The sequence below is a fragment of the Cannabis sativa genome, chromosome 4 (genome assembly GCF_029168945.1).
Source record: "Cannabis sativa cultivar Pink pepper isolate KNU-18-1 chromosome 4, ASM2916894v1, whole genome shotgun sequence".
NCBI classification, from domain to species: domain Eukaryota; kingdom Viridiplantae; phylum Streptophyta; class Magnoliopsida; order Rosales; family Cannabaceae; genus Cannabis; species Cannabis sativa.
In genome coordinates this window covers 4,511,320-4,524,585 of record NC_083604.1, presented here as the reverse complement: position 1 = coordinate 4,524,585, position 13,266 = coordinate 4,511,320, and the positions used below count along the sequence as shown (strand labels likewise).

The 13,266-nt window shown below is 35.0% G+C and overlaps 1 protein-coding gene and 1 long non-coding RNA gene across 2 annotated transcripts; both read left to right on the top strand.

Moving 5' to 3' along the window:
• Positions 1–2,334: 2,334 nt before the first annotated feature.
• On the top strand, positions 2,335–3,030 carry LOC133036440 (uncharacterized). Its single transcript, XR_009687087.1, has 3 exons — positions 2,335–2,393; positions 2,567–2,682; positions 2,867–3,030. It is a non-coding gene; the product is annotated as an uncharacterized LOC133036440 (long non-coding RNA).
• Positions 3,031–4,051: 1,021 nt separating this feature from the next.
• LOC133036732 (uncharacterized) lies at positions 4,052–5,715 on the top strand. The gene is made up of 7 exons (XM_061113459.1): positions 4,052–4,073; positions 4,205–4,284; positions 4,486–4,587; positions 4,651–4,861; positions 4,940–5,070; positions 5,144–5,312; positions 5,432–5,715. Exons 1-7 carry the CDS (start codon positions 4,052–4,054, stop codon positions 5,713–5,715), a joined length of 999 nt encoding a protein of 332 aa, XP_060969442.1.
• The last annotated feature ends 7,551 nt before the right edge of the window (positions 5,716–13,266 follow it).

Genomic DNA, 13,266 nt, shown 5'->3' with positions numbered 1-13,266 from the left:
AAATATCAGATAATCTTTCATAAAAATCATTTAAAGTTTCAGTATCTGACGTTCTCAATTCATCAAATCTAGTTTGCAACATGGTAAATCGTGATCTCTTTACATCAGGAGTACCTTCAAATTGAATTTGAAGGATTTGCCATGCTTCCTTTGCAGATTCACAAGATGAGATTAATTTAATAAAACCTTCACCAACACCATTAAAAATAGCATGTAAAGCTTTATTATTATAACCAGACAATTTTTCATCTTCAGTGGTCCAACTGAGTTCAGATTTTACCTGAGTATTACCTTTTTCATCATTTTCAGTAGGTTGAGACCAACCTGTAAGAATAGCTCTCCATGCCTTCTCATCTTGTGATTTGATGAATGCTCTCATCCTGACCTTCCAATAAGTATAATTCGACTCATTTAACAGAGGAGGTCGAGAGATAGAGCTTCCTTCTGCAAACAAAGACATCTCACACAAAACAAGTTAAATGGAATAACCTCAAGATCTCACTAAGAATTTAGTGACTTGCTCTGATACCAATTGAAATTCCGTATTTTAATATTCCCAGTTTGATTATTTAATTAAATGATTAATTAAATGCGGAATAATAAAACTGGTACTGAAAACAGTTTTCTGTAGTTACAGAATGCAACTCTGTAACTCCAGAGAAACCCAGAAAAATAAACAGTGCATAAAAGTAAAAACACACAAGATTTTTATACGTGGTTTCAACAATCCTTTCAGATTGTTACTAGTCCACGGGGCCACGCCCAGAGATAAGATTCATTAGATAGGTATCAAAAATACAAAGTAATTGACTTATGCATAAATAGACTCCCTCTTATTGTATGCCGCAAGCTTGATGTATTCCACCTACTAACCGAATCTTGATAAAACTCCAAGAGCTCGAACTCCCTTCGATCACCTTGAAGAGTGCTTGAATCCTCCCGATTCAAGGCTTAAAGGCTATCTCCCGAAAGCCTATACAACCATCTCCCGAAGGTTGTGTGCTTGTATCATCCCGATGCAAGACTTCAAAAGCAATCTCCCGAAAGCTTGTAAAACCCTTCTCCCGAAGGTGTGCTTGTATCCTCCCGATGCAAGACTTCAAAAGCAATCTCCCGAAAGCTTGTAAATACCCTTCTCCCGAAGGTGCACTGATGTTCTTCTTCGTTGTAGACTTGAATACAGACTCAAGACAATACAAACAACAAATAAACAGAGTAAGAGTAGAACAACTCTTCTCTACATAACAAAGACTCTCTTTTCTAAAGATATGAATGAAATTCAAAGATACAAGAGAGGTACCAAGAGAGGTACTAAACAAAGACACTCTTTCCTTAAGATATGAAAGCAATTCTAAGTGTATGAAAGAGATGCAAAACCTAGCTACTATAAGATGTATTTATAATGAATATACATCTCATAGACAGCTTACATTCGGTCTGAACAAGACCTCAACCCAATAGAAACTTCCCTAAAATAATTCTTCAATCAGTCCAGGAATTTCCGTTTCTGTACCTATAGAATCGTGGGCAGTAACTACAACTTTCCTTTTATAGAAAAGGAAAGTTTAGCTCCGATTTTCTCTTCAAGAAACCTGATCTTAGAAAAAGGGAAACTCAACACAAGATCAGAATAACAGCTGGTTAGCAAAGAATCAATGTGTAATCAAAACTTACCATATTTACCTCAATTTCCATAAATAGGAAAGCTAGTCAACTTTCCTTCCAAGTTTAGATTTATACAAATAGGGAAACAATATCAATATATGCCAGCCGAAATATACAAAGAATAATAAAATATTTTTGTCAATTAAATATGCCAAAAATGGAATTAACATAGATCTTATTAGTATGAAAGAAAGAATTTGATTTTTAATAATGAAAATATAAATCAGGCTGGGCAATATGTGTCAAATCCATTGATAAATTAAAATCTATCTATATCTATATATATATAATGCTTTTGTTTAGGACAATAATAACCTCAGGCCCATCAATCCAAGCCAGCATGCATCTTCTAAAACAAGAAGGAGGAAAGATAACTTTCCATGTTCACGACATTTGTATGTATATTATGATTAAAAAGAGGGAGGAAGACAAAATAGCAGAGGCAGCTAGGCCTCAACACTGTGCAGTGAAGAAGAGTGGCAGACAGAAGACATGTCCTCCCCTCTGTGCAACTTCAGGTACGCTGGTTTCTCCTTCATCAAAAAAAAAAAGAAAAAAAGAAGAAGACATATTTCTTTATCTTCAACTTCACACTAACACATTTTCTCAAAAAAAAAAAACTTCACACTAACACACACAGAGGAGAGGAGAGGAGAGGAAAGGAGAGGTTACAAGTAGCAGAAAAGTGAGCTTAATGGCTATGGAGGAGGAGAATATCCCAGCTCAAGGTACTTTTTGATTTTCACCCAAGTATATAAACGGTAGAAAATTATTAATATGCGCTTTTATAATAAAGCTATTATGTGATCGATTTAATTTGTAAAATTTAGGTTGTTTTTGTTATATATATATATATATATGTTCATTTTAACTCATTATTATTATTATTATTTTTTTTTAGTTTTTTACAATCCACTTCAAGTCACACGGGGTTGGGAGGAATACTTGGAATTGGAGGTTGCAAAAAGTAATCTCAATCAAAATTTGCATAACAGATCAATTTTGCTTATAGAGATGGTAAGCGCCTTGGCCCATCAAACTCTCGTTAAGTTTTATTTATCATGTTAGTTATTGGGAATCATAATTGAAACTTAATCACTTCTGTTATGTCTATTCTTGTGTTATTAGAAGTGAATTATAATTCTATAGTCATCTCTTGTATTGATATATTACACTGTTATTATACTCTAGTCATCTCTAGGATTGATGTAGAGATGGTAAGCAGTCTTGGCCCATCAAACTGCTACACTGTTATTATAAGTTTTCTGGTGTAGTTTTTTTTTTAACTATCAATTCAATTCAATAGAGTAAAGTTTATTTTGGTCTTATTTCTTTATGAATTTTCTAGTTTTTGCCATTGAATTATCCTTGATTACCTATCTTTCCATATTACTTTTAATCTTTGATCATTTTGATTTTTTTTTTTTTTCAAAAAAAAAAAAAAGAACTTTGTCTTGATCCATTTCTTGAGGATTTATAGACAAAGAAACTTTGTCCTCACCGCCACATTTTTACCACAATGACAATATTTTATTGGTCCCGGGGGTTACTTGGATCTTTGTAATACCTTTCTTAATTTGTCTTCCTCTTGCATAAATATTTCTAGAATATAGAGAGAAAAATAAAATAAAACAAAAGAAACCAACTAAATGCCCAATTGAAATGACTTTATGTTAGTAGTAGTGTTGAATTGATTTTCATGTATGAGTAAATATAGACTAGTATATTATTAGTCTAGTGAATTTAGAATGATCATCAACTAATGTAATGGATTGATCCCCAGAGCAGTAGCTTTCTACTCGTCCATAACCGATGGTGGAGTTATGGAGTTTTTCTTCATCATGAGCGATGGGGCCATGATTTAATTAAGCTTCTATTTCGGATTATCTTTTTTCTCAATCAAACTCTCACATACACACACGCTCATGACACAAAATGGTAAAAGGGTTCATTGTTGTATTATTCCAGCTCACATAAAAGGGTTATTAACTTATTATTACAAGACAGTATGTAACAAACTAATGAACAACAACTTAATTAAGAAAGAACATCAATCAAGAACATAATAAACTCCAAATTAAATACAAGGATAATAAAGAGAACAATACAGCTCAATCACCAAAGGAGTCTTGCTCCAATTACAAATGAACTCTCTCCGTAATTCTCTATCAAAAAGCCTTAATTTGTAATGCTCCCATATAACCAAATGTTAACAGAAATAACTAACAATTAGTGAAAGAGTCTAACTGAAAATCACTAACTCAAGACTACTCACATCATCAGTCAACACAAGTGTCACGAATCAGTCACCCCACAAAAATTATTATCCTTTTCTGTCAAATAAATTAATCTTGTTTGAAGAGAAGGTGTCAATTAATTGTCATATATGAATAATGTTCTAACTTGGGGTGTGTTCTATTCATCTATATCCTCCTTTTAACTATATTGTTTGATTGATTTGAATATATATATATATAGTTGTGATGACTAATAGATTTTGGACTATTAATTATTATTTATTTGATTTGTAAATGCAAAGATTCTAAATCTGAACCATTTGATGCTTGGATTCCGTACCTAGCTGCAAATATTTTCAATCTCTATGTCTGTAGAGAAAAGGTACTTTATTAACTAAATAATACCATGATGTAGCTACCTACTTGTTGCTTCTCAAGTCATGTTAAGTCTATTGTGTTGAGTTAATGTTGATGTAATTAGTTTCTGTTTTGTTGAGCTATATTCAAAAACCAAACAACGAGTTACACTTAGCAGCCTACATTAGAATACTTGTTTTACGTTTAACATTTTTTTATTTCTTAGGTTGACCATGAAAATGAAAGAACCATTGATCTCATTACGTTAAGTTGTCTTTCTATTGCTTGGAAGTCAAGGGAGAAAGATTTCTCCATCCGTATGCTTAAGGTATTTTATTAATTAGTTACTTACTTTTTCATTTATTATTACTAAAACGATTTTATCGAACAGGCAAAATATAAAAAACTCCATACTATAACACAGAATATGTGTTTAGATATGGAGTTTCAAATTCTCGATGCCCTTGGAAGTACTCCTAGGAGCTTAAGAATTCTTACTCCTATAATTTTCAGCCATTATTTCGCATCTATAGTGAAAATGAACTACAGTCCTCACGAGCATGATGCTTTATTTTGTGAGATTATAGTGCAATGCCAGAGTGGTAAGTCCAATTAATTTATTAAGTTTTTTAATTTTTAATTTTTGTTATTGTTCTCATTTCAATTAATTACTTTTGTAGAATATTGGGTGGCAAAGTTGAGGCCATCACTTATTGCAGCATTAGGTGCATTGGTGATTTCTACACTATTCTCTCTAAAAGTTTTTAATAAATTTTACAAGGCGCTCGAAAAGAACCAATTTATCACAGAGGTAAGTTATCTCCAATAAATAATTACATAATTTTTAAAAGTGTTTAAATAAAATATAAAACAATTGGTTGCAGGATGAGTTTATCTGTTATTTTCCCGAAATGTTGAAGCTATTTCAGAAACTCAAGATCGATAAAGAACATAGGCAGGTGTTTGATTTTCCAATCAAATGGAAAAATAATATCAAATGTGCAAGTAGATTCTTGATATTCACAAATATGAGAATTATTGAATGTAGCCCAAGTTAGAAGTAAAGTTGGAAAATTGCAAGAAAAAAATGAATATTTGAAACGCTTGGACCAAAGAATTGGCAAAATGGAGAAACAATCTACCAGTATTAAATGATGTATTATTATTGATAGTTTCTTTCAGTATTGCTTCTCAAGGAGTGGGCATAATGCCAAAAAGTTCTCTCATCCTTAAAGCAATATCTTTGATAATGATTTTAGGGAGTCTTTATTGCATTATAAAGATCATTAATGAAAGATGGGAAACGAAAAAGACTTCAAGTCAACTTTTAAGGATGAATAAGTATGTCATTGGTGTTGCTGTGAACGATGAGGATGTTGATGACAGTGATGATTTGAGTGCTGACGACAACGATGATAATTGGTACCTGGCTGTTAGACCTGGTATTGTATCGTGACATGAAGAGAAAGGAAGAAGATGAAACAGAGAAGAGAAAGGAGAAGAAAGAGAGAGAAAGATTGAGCTGAAAGAATAGCTATCTTGCAATAGAGAGTGTTACAGAGTTTATATACAAGCTACAACAGTCAAGAAACAGTTGGAACTAACCTAACCAACTGTGTAACAAACTAATAACAAACTCTAACTGAATTAACAAACTATCCTCCTTTACACTCCCCCCCAAACTTGGAATTGGTGCATACATCAAGACCAAGTTTGTTACGTAAACAAAGAAATCGAGAGCTAGACAAAGCTTTAGTGAAACCATCAGCAATCTGATCTAGTGCAGGGACATGGTTAACACGAACCAGTTGCTGTGATATCTTCTCTCGGACAAAGTACAAATCTAACTCAATGTGCTTCGTTCGGGCATGAAGAACAGGATTAGCTGTCAATAAAACAGTACTCAGATTGTCACACCATAAAACTGGTGTGCGAGCCTATGGAACACGAAGTTCTGTAAACAGAGAGTTGAGCCATGTAAGTTCAGAGACAGCCTGTGCAACACTTCGGTATTCAGCTTCAGTGCTTGACCGAGATACAGTATGTTGTTTCTTACACTGCCAAGCAACCAAATTTGATCCAAAAAAGATGGAAAAACCAGATGTAGAACGCCTATCGTCAGGGTCACTAGCCCAATCAGCATCACTGAATGCAGAAATTTCAAGTTCAGTCACTGGTTTAAAGAGCATACCATGTTGGACAGTGCCACTTAAATATCGCAGGATGCGTTTAACAGCATTCCAGTGAGAAGAAAGAGGATTGGCCATATATTGACAAACTTTATTGACACTGTAAGAGATCTCTGGCCGTGTAATTGTCAAATACTGTAGAGCACCAACAATTGAACGATACAACTGGGGATCGGCAACAGGTTCTCCTTCATAGGCAGATAGTTTTTGAGTGCTGATCATAGGTGTTGGGACTGGTTTTGCTCCCTCCATTTGAGCTCGAGACAGTAGGTCCTTGATATATTTTCCCTGAGACAAGTGAAGTCCTGCAGTAGTGGTTTGCACCTCAATACCAAGAAAATAATGAAGATTACCAAGATGTTTAAGGGAGAATTTTGAGTGCAGATCCTCTATTAATGTTGAGATAAGTTCGGAGTCACTACCCGTGATGATTATGTCATCAACATAAACCAAAATAAGAGTGACAGAGGATGAAGTATGCTTGATGAAAAGGCTATGATCAGACTTTGATGAACAGAAACCAAGTGAGTCAAGACAATGATGCAGCTTCTCAAACCATGCACGAGGGGCTTGCTTAAGACCATAGAGTGCTTTGTGAAGTTTGCATACTAAATGAGGAGCATTAGCAAGTTCAAAGCCCGGGGGTTGAGTCATGTATACTTCCTCCTTTAACTCACCATTTAAAAATGCATTATTAACATCTAATTGTTGAATAGACCATTGATGAGTTAAAGCAAGAGAAAGTACCACACGAATTGTAACCGGTTTTACAACAGGACTAAATGTCTCAGTAAAATCAAATCCAGCTTGTTGGTGGAACCCCTTAGCCACTAATCGAGCCTTGTTGCGGTTAACTGTGCCATCTGCATTTAACTTCTCCTTATATACCCACTTGCAACCAATGGGAGTCCTTCCAGAGGTAAGGGAACATATGTCCAAGTTCCATTTCTTTTCAGTGCCACCATTTCTTCAAACATTGCATTACACCATTTTTCTTCTTTAAGAGCAGATTTGACATTTGTGGGCTCTTGAGAAACCAATAGAACTTTACGCTTGTGAATACCCGATTTTGCTCTAGTTTGCATACTATGATTGTTGAGTAAAGAACTGTACATGCGGGCAAGACAGATGAGCCACCGGTGGGAACAAAGTGGGAGTAGGAGTACCGGACTGGTGTAGAGTACAGGAGGGTGTTGTTGATCGAGAGTTGGGATCCGTGGTAACAGGTTAGATTCTCCGTATTAGAAAGAAGGACTCCCGAAGGAATGGCCGGCCGAGATGTTATCTCGCAGTAGAACATGGTACATTGTTGGCCAAACCGTAAAGTGGAATTGCGGTGCATCGAACCGATGTTCCAAGAAAGTGCGGATGGAGAGGAGAAAAGTGTTTCAACCGAGTAGTTAATAGGAGCAATAGGTATAGCACTAGAGGAATAAGTGTCAGAGATGATAGAGTTGGTATTTGTAGAGAATGTAGCATAAGGGAATTGGAATTCATCAAATATTACATCTCTAGAAATATACAAGCGACCATTTGAATCTAGACACTTATAACCTTTATGATTTAGACTATATCCCAAAAATGTGCAAGGTGAGGATCTAAAGTCTAGCTTGTGGCGATTATAAGGCCTAATGTTGGGACAACATAGGCAGCCAAACACTTTAAGGGTAGTGTAGACAGGTTTGGTTTTGAACAATATTTCAATTGGTGAGATTTGGTTAAGAATAGGGGTAGGCAACCGATTATGTAAGTAGACTGCACATCGAAAAGCCTCATCCCAAAATTGTAATGGCATAGAGGCTTGAGCAAGTAAACTCAATCCATGTTCAACTATTTGCCTATGTTTTCTTTCCACCAAGCCATTTTGCTCATGAGTGGTTGGACAAGGATGTCTATGAATAATACCAACTTGTCTAAGTGGTTCAGTAAATGTCCTATATTCCCCACCCCAATCGGATTGAAACACTTTGATTTTCTTTCCTAATTGTAACTCAGTTTCTGTTTTGAATGCAAGAAAGGTTTTTAAAGCCTCGTACTTATTTTTCAAGAATAAATCCAAGTGAAACGGCTATAGGCATCTACAAAACTCATGTAATATTTGTATCCATTATAGGATAATGTATGAGAAGGACCCCATAGATCCGAGACAATGAGTTGCAAAGGTTCAGAATACATTGTATTGGAAACTTTTGGAAAGGGCATTTTATGTATTTTGCCTAAGCAACAAGCTTGACATACACTATTGGAGGTTTTATTACATGAAATATTACAAGAGTTTAATACAGATGTGACCACCTTGTGTGAAGGGTGGCCAAGTCTGTTATGCCACAAATCAAAAGTTGAAACAGAAGACTGAGTACAAGTATTGCTGGAAGCTGAAACAGCAGGGTCATTGGTGACAACTAGAGCAGATTTTTGACCAGAAAATGAAGCACCAGAACTGAGAGATGGATGGGAAGAATTCAGCACTTTGAAATGGCCTGGATCAAAAGTATACAGGCCATTGTGGAGGATCCCAGTCAACAACACTTCCTTGGTAACCTGATCCTTTACATAACAAGCATCAGCATGAAACTCAAACAAAACATTATTGTCTAAAGCAAATTTAGAGACACTTAGCAAATTCTTAGTTATCTCGGTGTACATGCGTAGGTTTCGAAGAAATAAAGGCTTATCAGAATTATTAGATGCAATAAGAGTGGTACCATGGTGTTGAATGGACAGACCTGTGCCGTTTCCCACATAAATTTGGTCAGAACCAGTGTATTCAGCATTAGTCATCAGGTTCTGAAGGTCTGGTGTACAATGATTGGTAGCACCTGAATCGGGATACCAATTTCCATCATCAACAGAGGTGGTCTGAGCTAAATTGGCCTGCATTGAGGAGGCATCAGCAGTAGGAACTGCACCAGTAAAGCTTTTATCAAATCGATAAAAGCAATCAACCACGCATGCCCAAGCTTGTGACAAAGCTGGCATTGAACTCTGTGTTGTTGAAATGGTTTGCCTCCTCTGGTTCCAGCATTTGATCCCCTTCCCAGATTTATGGATGAGGATGAACCTCGATAGAAATTGCCAGAATAAGGGGGACGATTAGAAGAGTAATTCTGGAAATTAGAAGGAGGGAAATTCGGATGAGTGGAGTAATACTGACCTCGTGAAGGAGCAGGATATCTGAAATTTCTGTTGAAATGAGCAACATTTGCTTCGAGTTGCAACATACTATCAGCTGATCTTGGTGTTGACTCAACAAGATTAACATTCAGATCAAAGTCTTTATCTGATTTTTCGATTCTGGATTCTGATGCTAAGAGTAAAGCTTCTATTTCGGCAACGAATCACTCTTCGATTCGAGTATTAGAAGAGATTATGAAGGTGTCATAATCACTCGGCGAGCCCTTTGAAAATGGCCGCAATATGATCTCGAGCGTATAGTGTTTCTCCAACGAAGCAAGTAAATCCACATGTTGCTTAACTTTCAAGAGATATTCATCTAATGACAGTGTGCCTTTCTTGAGATTTTGGAGTTTAGTTCTAAACTCCGTAACCTTAGAGGAGACTTGCAGCCGTGTAATGCTTTTCCAAGGCATACCGTATCCGCCCGGCGTTGTTGCATCCGACCATACGAATGAGGAGGCTCTCATTCATAGAAGATAAAAGCCAGGAGACTAGTAATTGATCTTGAATCTCCCAATTCAAGAACTCGGGATTGTATCGTTGAGCTGTTTGATCTGCATCAGAGAGGAATTTCGAAGGAGGAGGAACATCTTGAATGAATCGTTGAAGCTGGTGTCCTCGAATCGCAGCAAGAACTTGCTGTTTCCAGAGAAGAAAATTATGATCATTCAACTTCACTGAAAGTGTATGACTGAAATACACAGGCTTCGTGTTTGCTCCGTTTCTCGAGTTCGATTCCACGGATTTGCAGAGACATTGGTCTAAGTTGCCTGAGGATCGGAGGAGGAGGTATTTCCTCCACCATTAACAGCAACATTTGCCATTAATGGAGGAAAGGGCTCTGATACCATGTTAGACCTGGTATTGTATCGTGACATGAAGAGAAAGGAAGAAGATGAAACAGAGAAGAGAAAGGAGAAGAAAGAGAGAGAAAGATTGAGCTGAAAGAATAGCTATCTTGCAATAGAGAGTGTTACAGAGTTTATATACAAGCTACAACAATGCCAAGAAACAGTTGGAACTAATCTAGCCAACTCGTGTAACAAACTAATAACAAACTCTAACCGAATTAACAAACTATCCTCCTTTACACCGGCAAACACTCTTGAATTAGCCGAAATTTTCAAAGTGAAGCTTTCAAACAAATTTGAAAAGATGAGAAAATGGGGGGAAATGGATGAACAGTGGGAAGAATATAGTAGAGTGAGCCAAGTATGGATTAAGTATAAAATTTTAATTATTGTAATAGTATATCATGTATATGGTATTGTAGGGAACAACATTTTGAGAGTCATGTCCTAATTGCAAAAGTGTATGATTCTAGCTTTCACAAACCAGATTGTGTAATTTATGTGTTCTGTTCTGTTTTCTATTGTGTTGCCTTTTGGTTTAGAAATTAAATTTCTGTATGCTTGTGTTATTAGAACAGGCTATATGATTCTAGCTTTTACAAACCAAATAGTGTATGTTTTCTATTGTTGTGTTTTTTTGTTTATGAATTAAATTTCTATATTATTGCTTTGGAAAAGGTTGTAAAGTAATGTTTTCCATTGAAATATTTACATTATTTGATCCATAATGAATATATATAGGTTGCTATTCTAGTGAATCGTAGATGCCCTTGCTACATAAAATTAAGTAACCTTAAATGTTAAGTAACATTTTTCCACACACTTCTCAGTTCAAGTTCTTTCTTCTTAAGGGTTCGATGATGCTTTTTTGTACTCTCTTTTCTTCACAGATTGTTGTTACTGCTAATTTCGTCAAAATAGCATTCTTTGCCTCTTCCAGCTTCAGCTTCAATATTTTTTTATTCACTTTATAGGAAACACTAACAAGAGCTCACATATGCATAGCAACTCTAAACACTAGCACAAAGAGTAAATTATACAGACATGTTCCAATTACACAAGTGAAAATTTATTTACATCTTATAAACTTCAATTAATTGTTAAAAATTACTTTTAATATTTTTTTTAAATTTCTTTTGGCATTATTTTCTTAATATTGATAGTTAGTTTTTTTTTTATTATTTTCATAAATTAAAGATATATAATTTATATAAAATAAAAATTATTAAAATGATACTTTATGGGGTGCAAATAAGAAACTCATAAATAATTGTTTCATTTTGAAATTAACTCTTATATGTAGCAAATAAGAAACTCATTAGTAACTTTTCACTTTACAAATAGCAATCAAATAAAAAAGTAATGAGTAACTTTTTATTTAAAATTTAACTCATATGTCATTTGATCTGTTAGATAAAAAAAAGTAATACAAATGGAGTACTCATAAAATGACACCACTATTTTAGTTTTCCAAATCTAAAATCTCATATATTACTAAATCTGAATGTATATCAAACCTAATATCTTAAATAAAAAATATTAAATGAGAAACTATATTGTTAATAATTAAAGAGATAATTAGTTAGCGGTTTCCTATATTATTAACTAAATTCAAATTTGTGAAAACCATATTGAAATACGCTAATAATGGTATACCATTATTTATGAGTTTACTTATATTGTCGATTTTCTTCTTTCTTTTATAGTGTCCTCTTTTTTATTTTTAAGAAAATAAATAGGCTTCAGAGAATTTTCCTAAAAAAAACTTATATAAAAGTATTATCTTAGAATTATGACTACAGATTGTAAACAAAGTATAGTTAGAATAGAAAGGATTTTAAGGTAAGAGGATTGTTCGGATCTGAGTGAACTTGTTCAGAGAAAGTTAAACAAAGAAATCTTTAAGCTTGAATGCCAATATTGTAATCTCATTGTGTAGCTGTGTTAAAGTGGTTAGCCATTGATGAACAAGAACCAGAAAACAGAGAAGGAAAACAGAGAGAGAGGAAAGATAGAAAGGAAAGGAAAGAGTAGCAAAGATTGAAGAAAGATTCATTGCATTGAACAGAAAGTGTTACAGCATTTATACTAGGGATACAACTGAAACAATAACAGAATTTCAACAGATTCTTACAACTAACTCAAACAACATTAAACACGTGCTTGAATTAATCTCCAACTAACTCTAACAACCTAATAGACTTAACTGTCTTCAACACCTCCCCTCAAACTCATAATTGAACGATCTTCGATTTTGAGTTTGTGCCTGAACTCAGCAAACCTTTGACTTGATATGGCTTTGGTTAGACCATCAACTAACTGGTCATAAGAGGATAGATGTTTGATCTGTATAGTTTTGTTGAGAACTTTTTCTCTAATGAAATATAAGTCAAGTTCAATGTGCTTTGTCCTCTGATGTAGCATAGGGTTCTGAGTTAGCATTATGGTGCTTAGGTTGTCACACCATATGGTTGGAGTTTGAGTTAGCTGTAACCTCGCCCGTAGAACAAGTATTGCAGCCATGTTAGCTCTGCTGTAACACTAGCATCACTTATATATTCAGCCTCTGTGCTGGATCTAGATACAGTTTGCTGCTTCCTACTTTTCCAAGCAATGAGATTTGAGCCAAGAAAATATTGCAAATCCTGTAGTGGATCTCCTACCATCTGGGTCTGAGGCCCAATCAGCATCACAGTAGGCTACAAGATCCAAGTTTGCTAGTTTTTGCAGGTGCAAACCATGATTTGTTGTGCCACTCACATATCTTAGGATTCGTTTGACTGGTGACCA

What these genes read in the sequence shown, in the direction of transcription:
- LOC133036732 (XM_061113459.1), top strand. Translation starts at nt 4,052, where the DNA reads ATGAATAATGTTCTAACTTGGG. An exon ending in GAATAATGTTCTAACTTGGG is followed by an intron (nt 4,074 to 4,204) that starts GTGTGTTCTATT and finishes GTAAATGCAAAG; the next exon opens with ATTCTAAATCTGAACCATTT. An exon ending in AATTATTGAATGTAGCCCAA is followed by an intron (nt 5,313 to 5,431) that starts GTTAGAAGTAAA and finishes TATTATTGATAG; the next exon opens with TTTCTTTCAGTATTGCTTCT.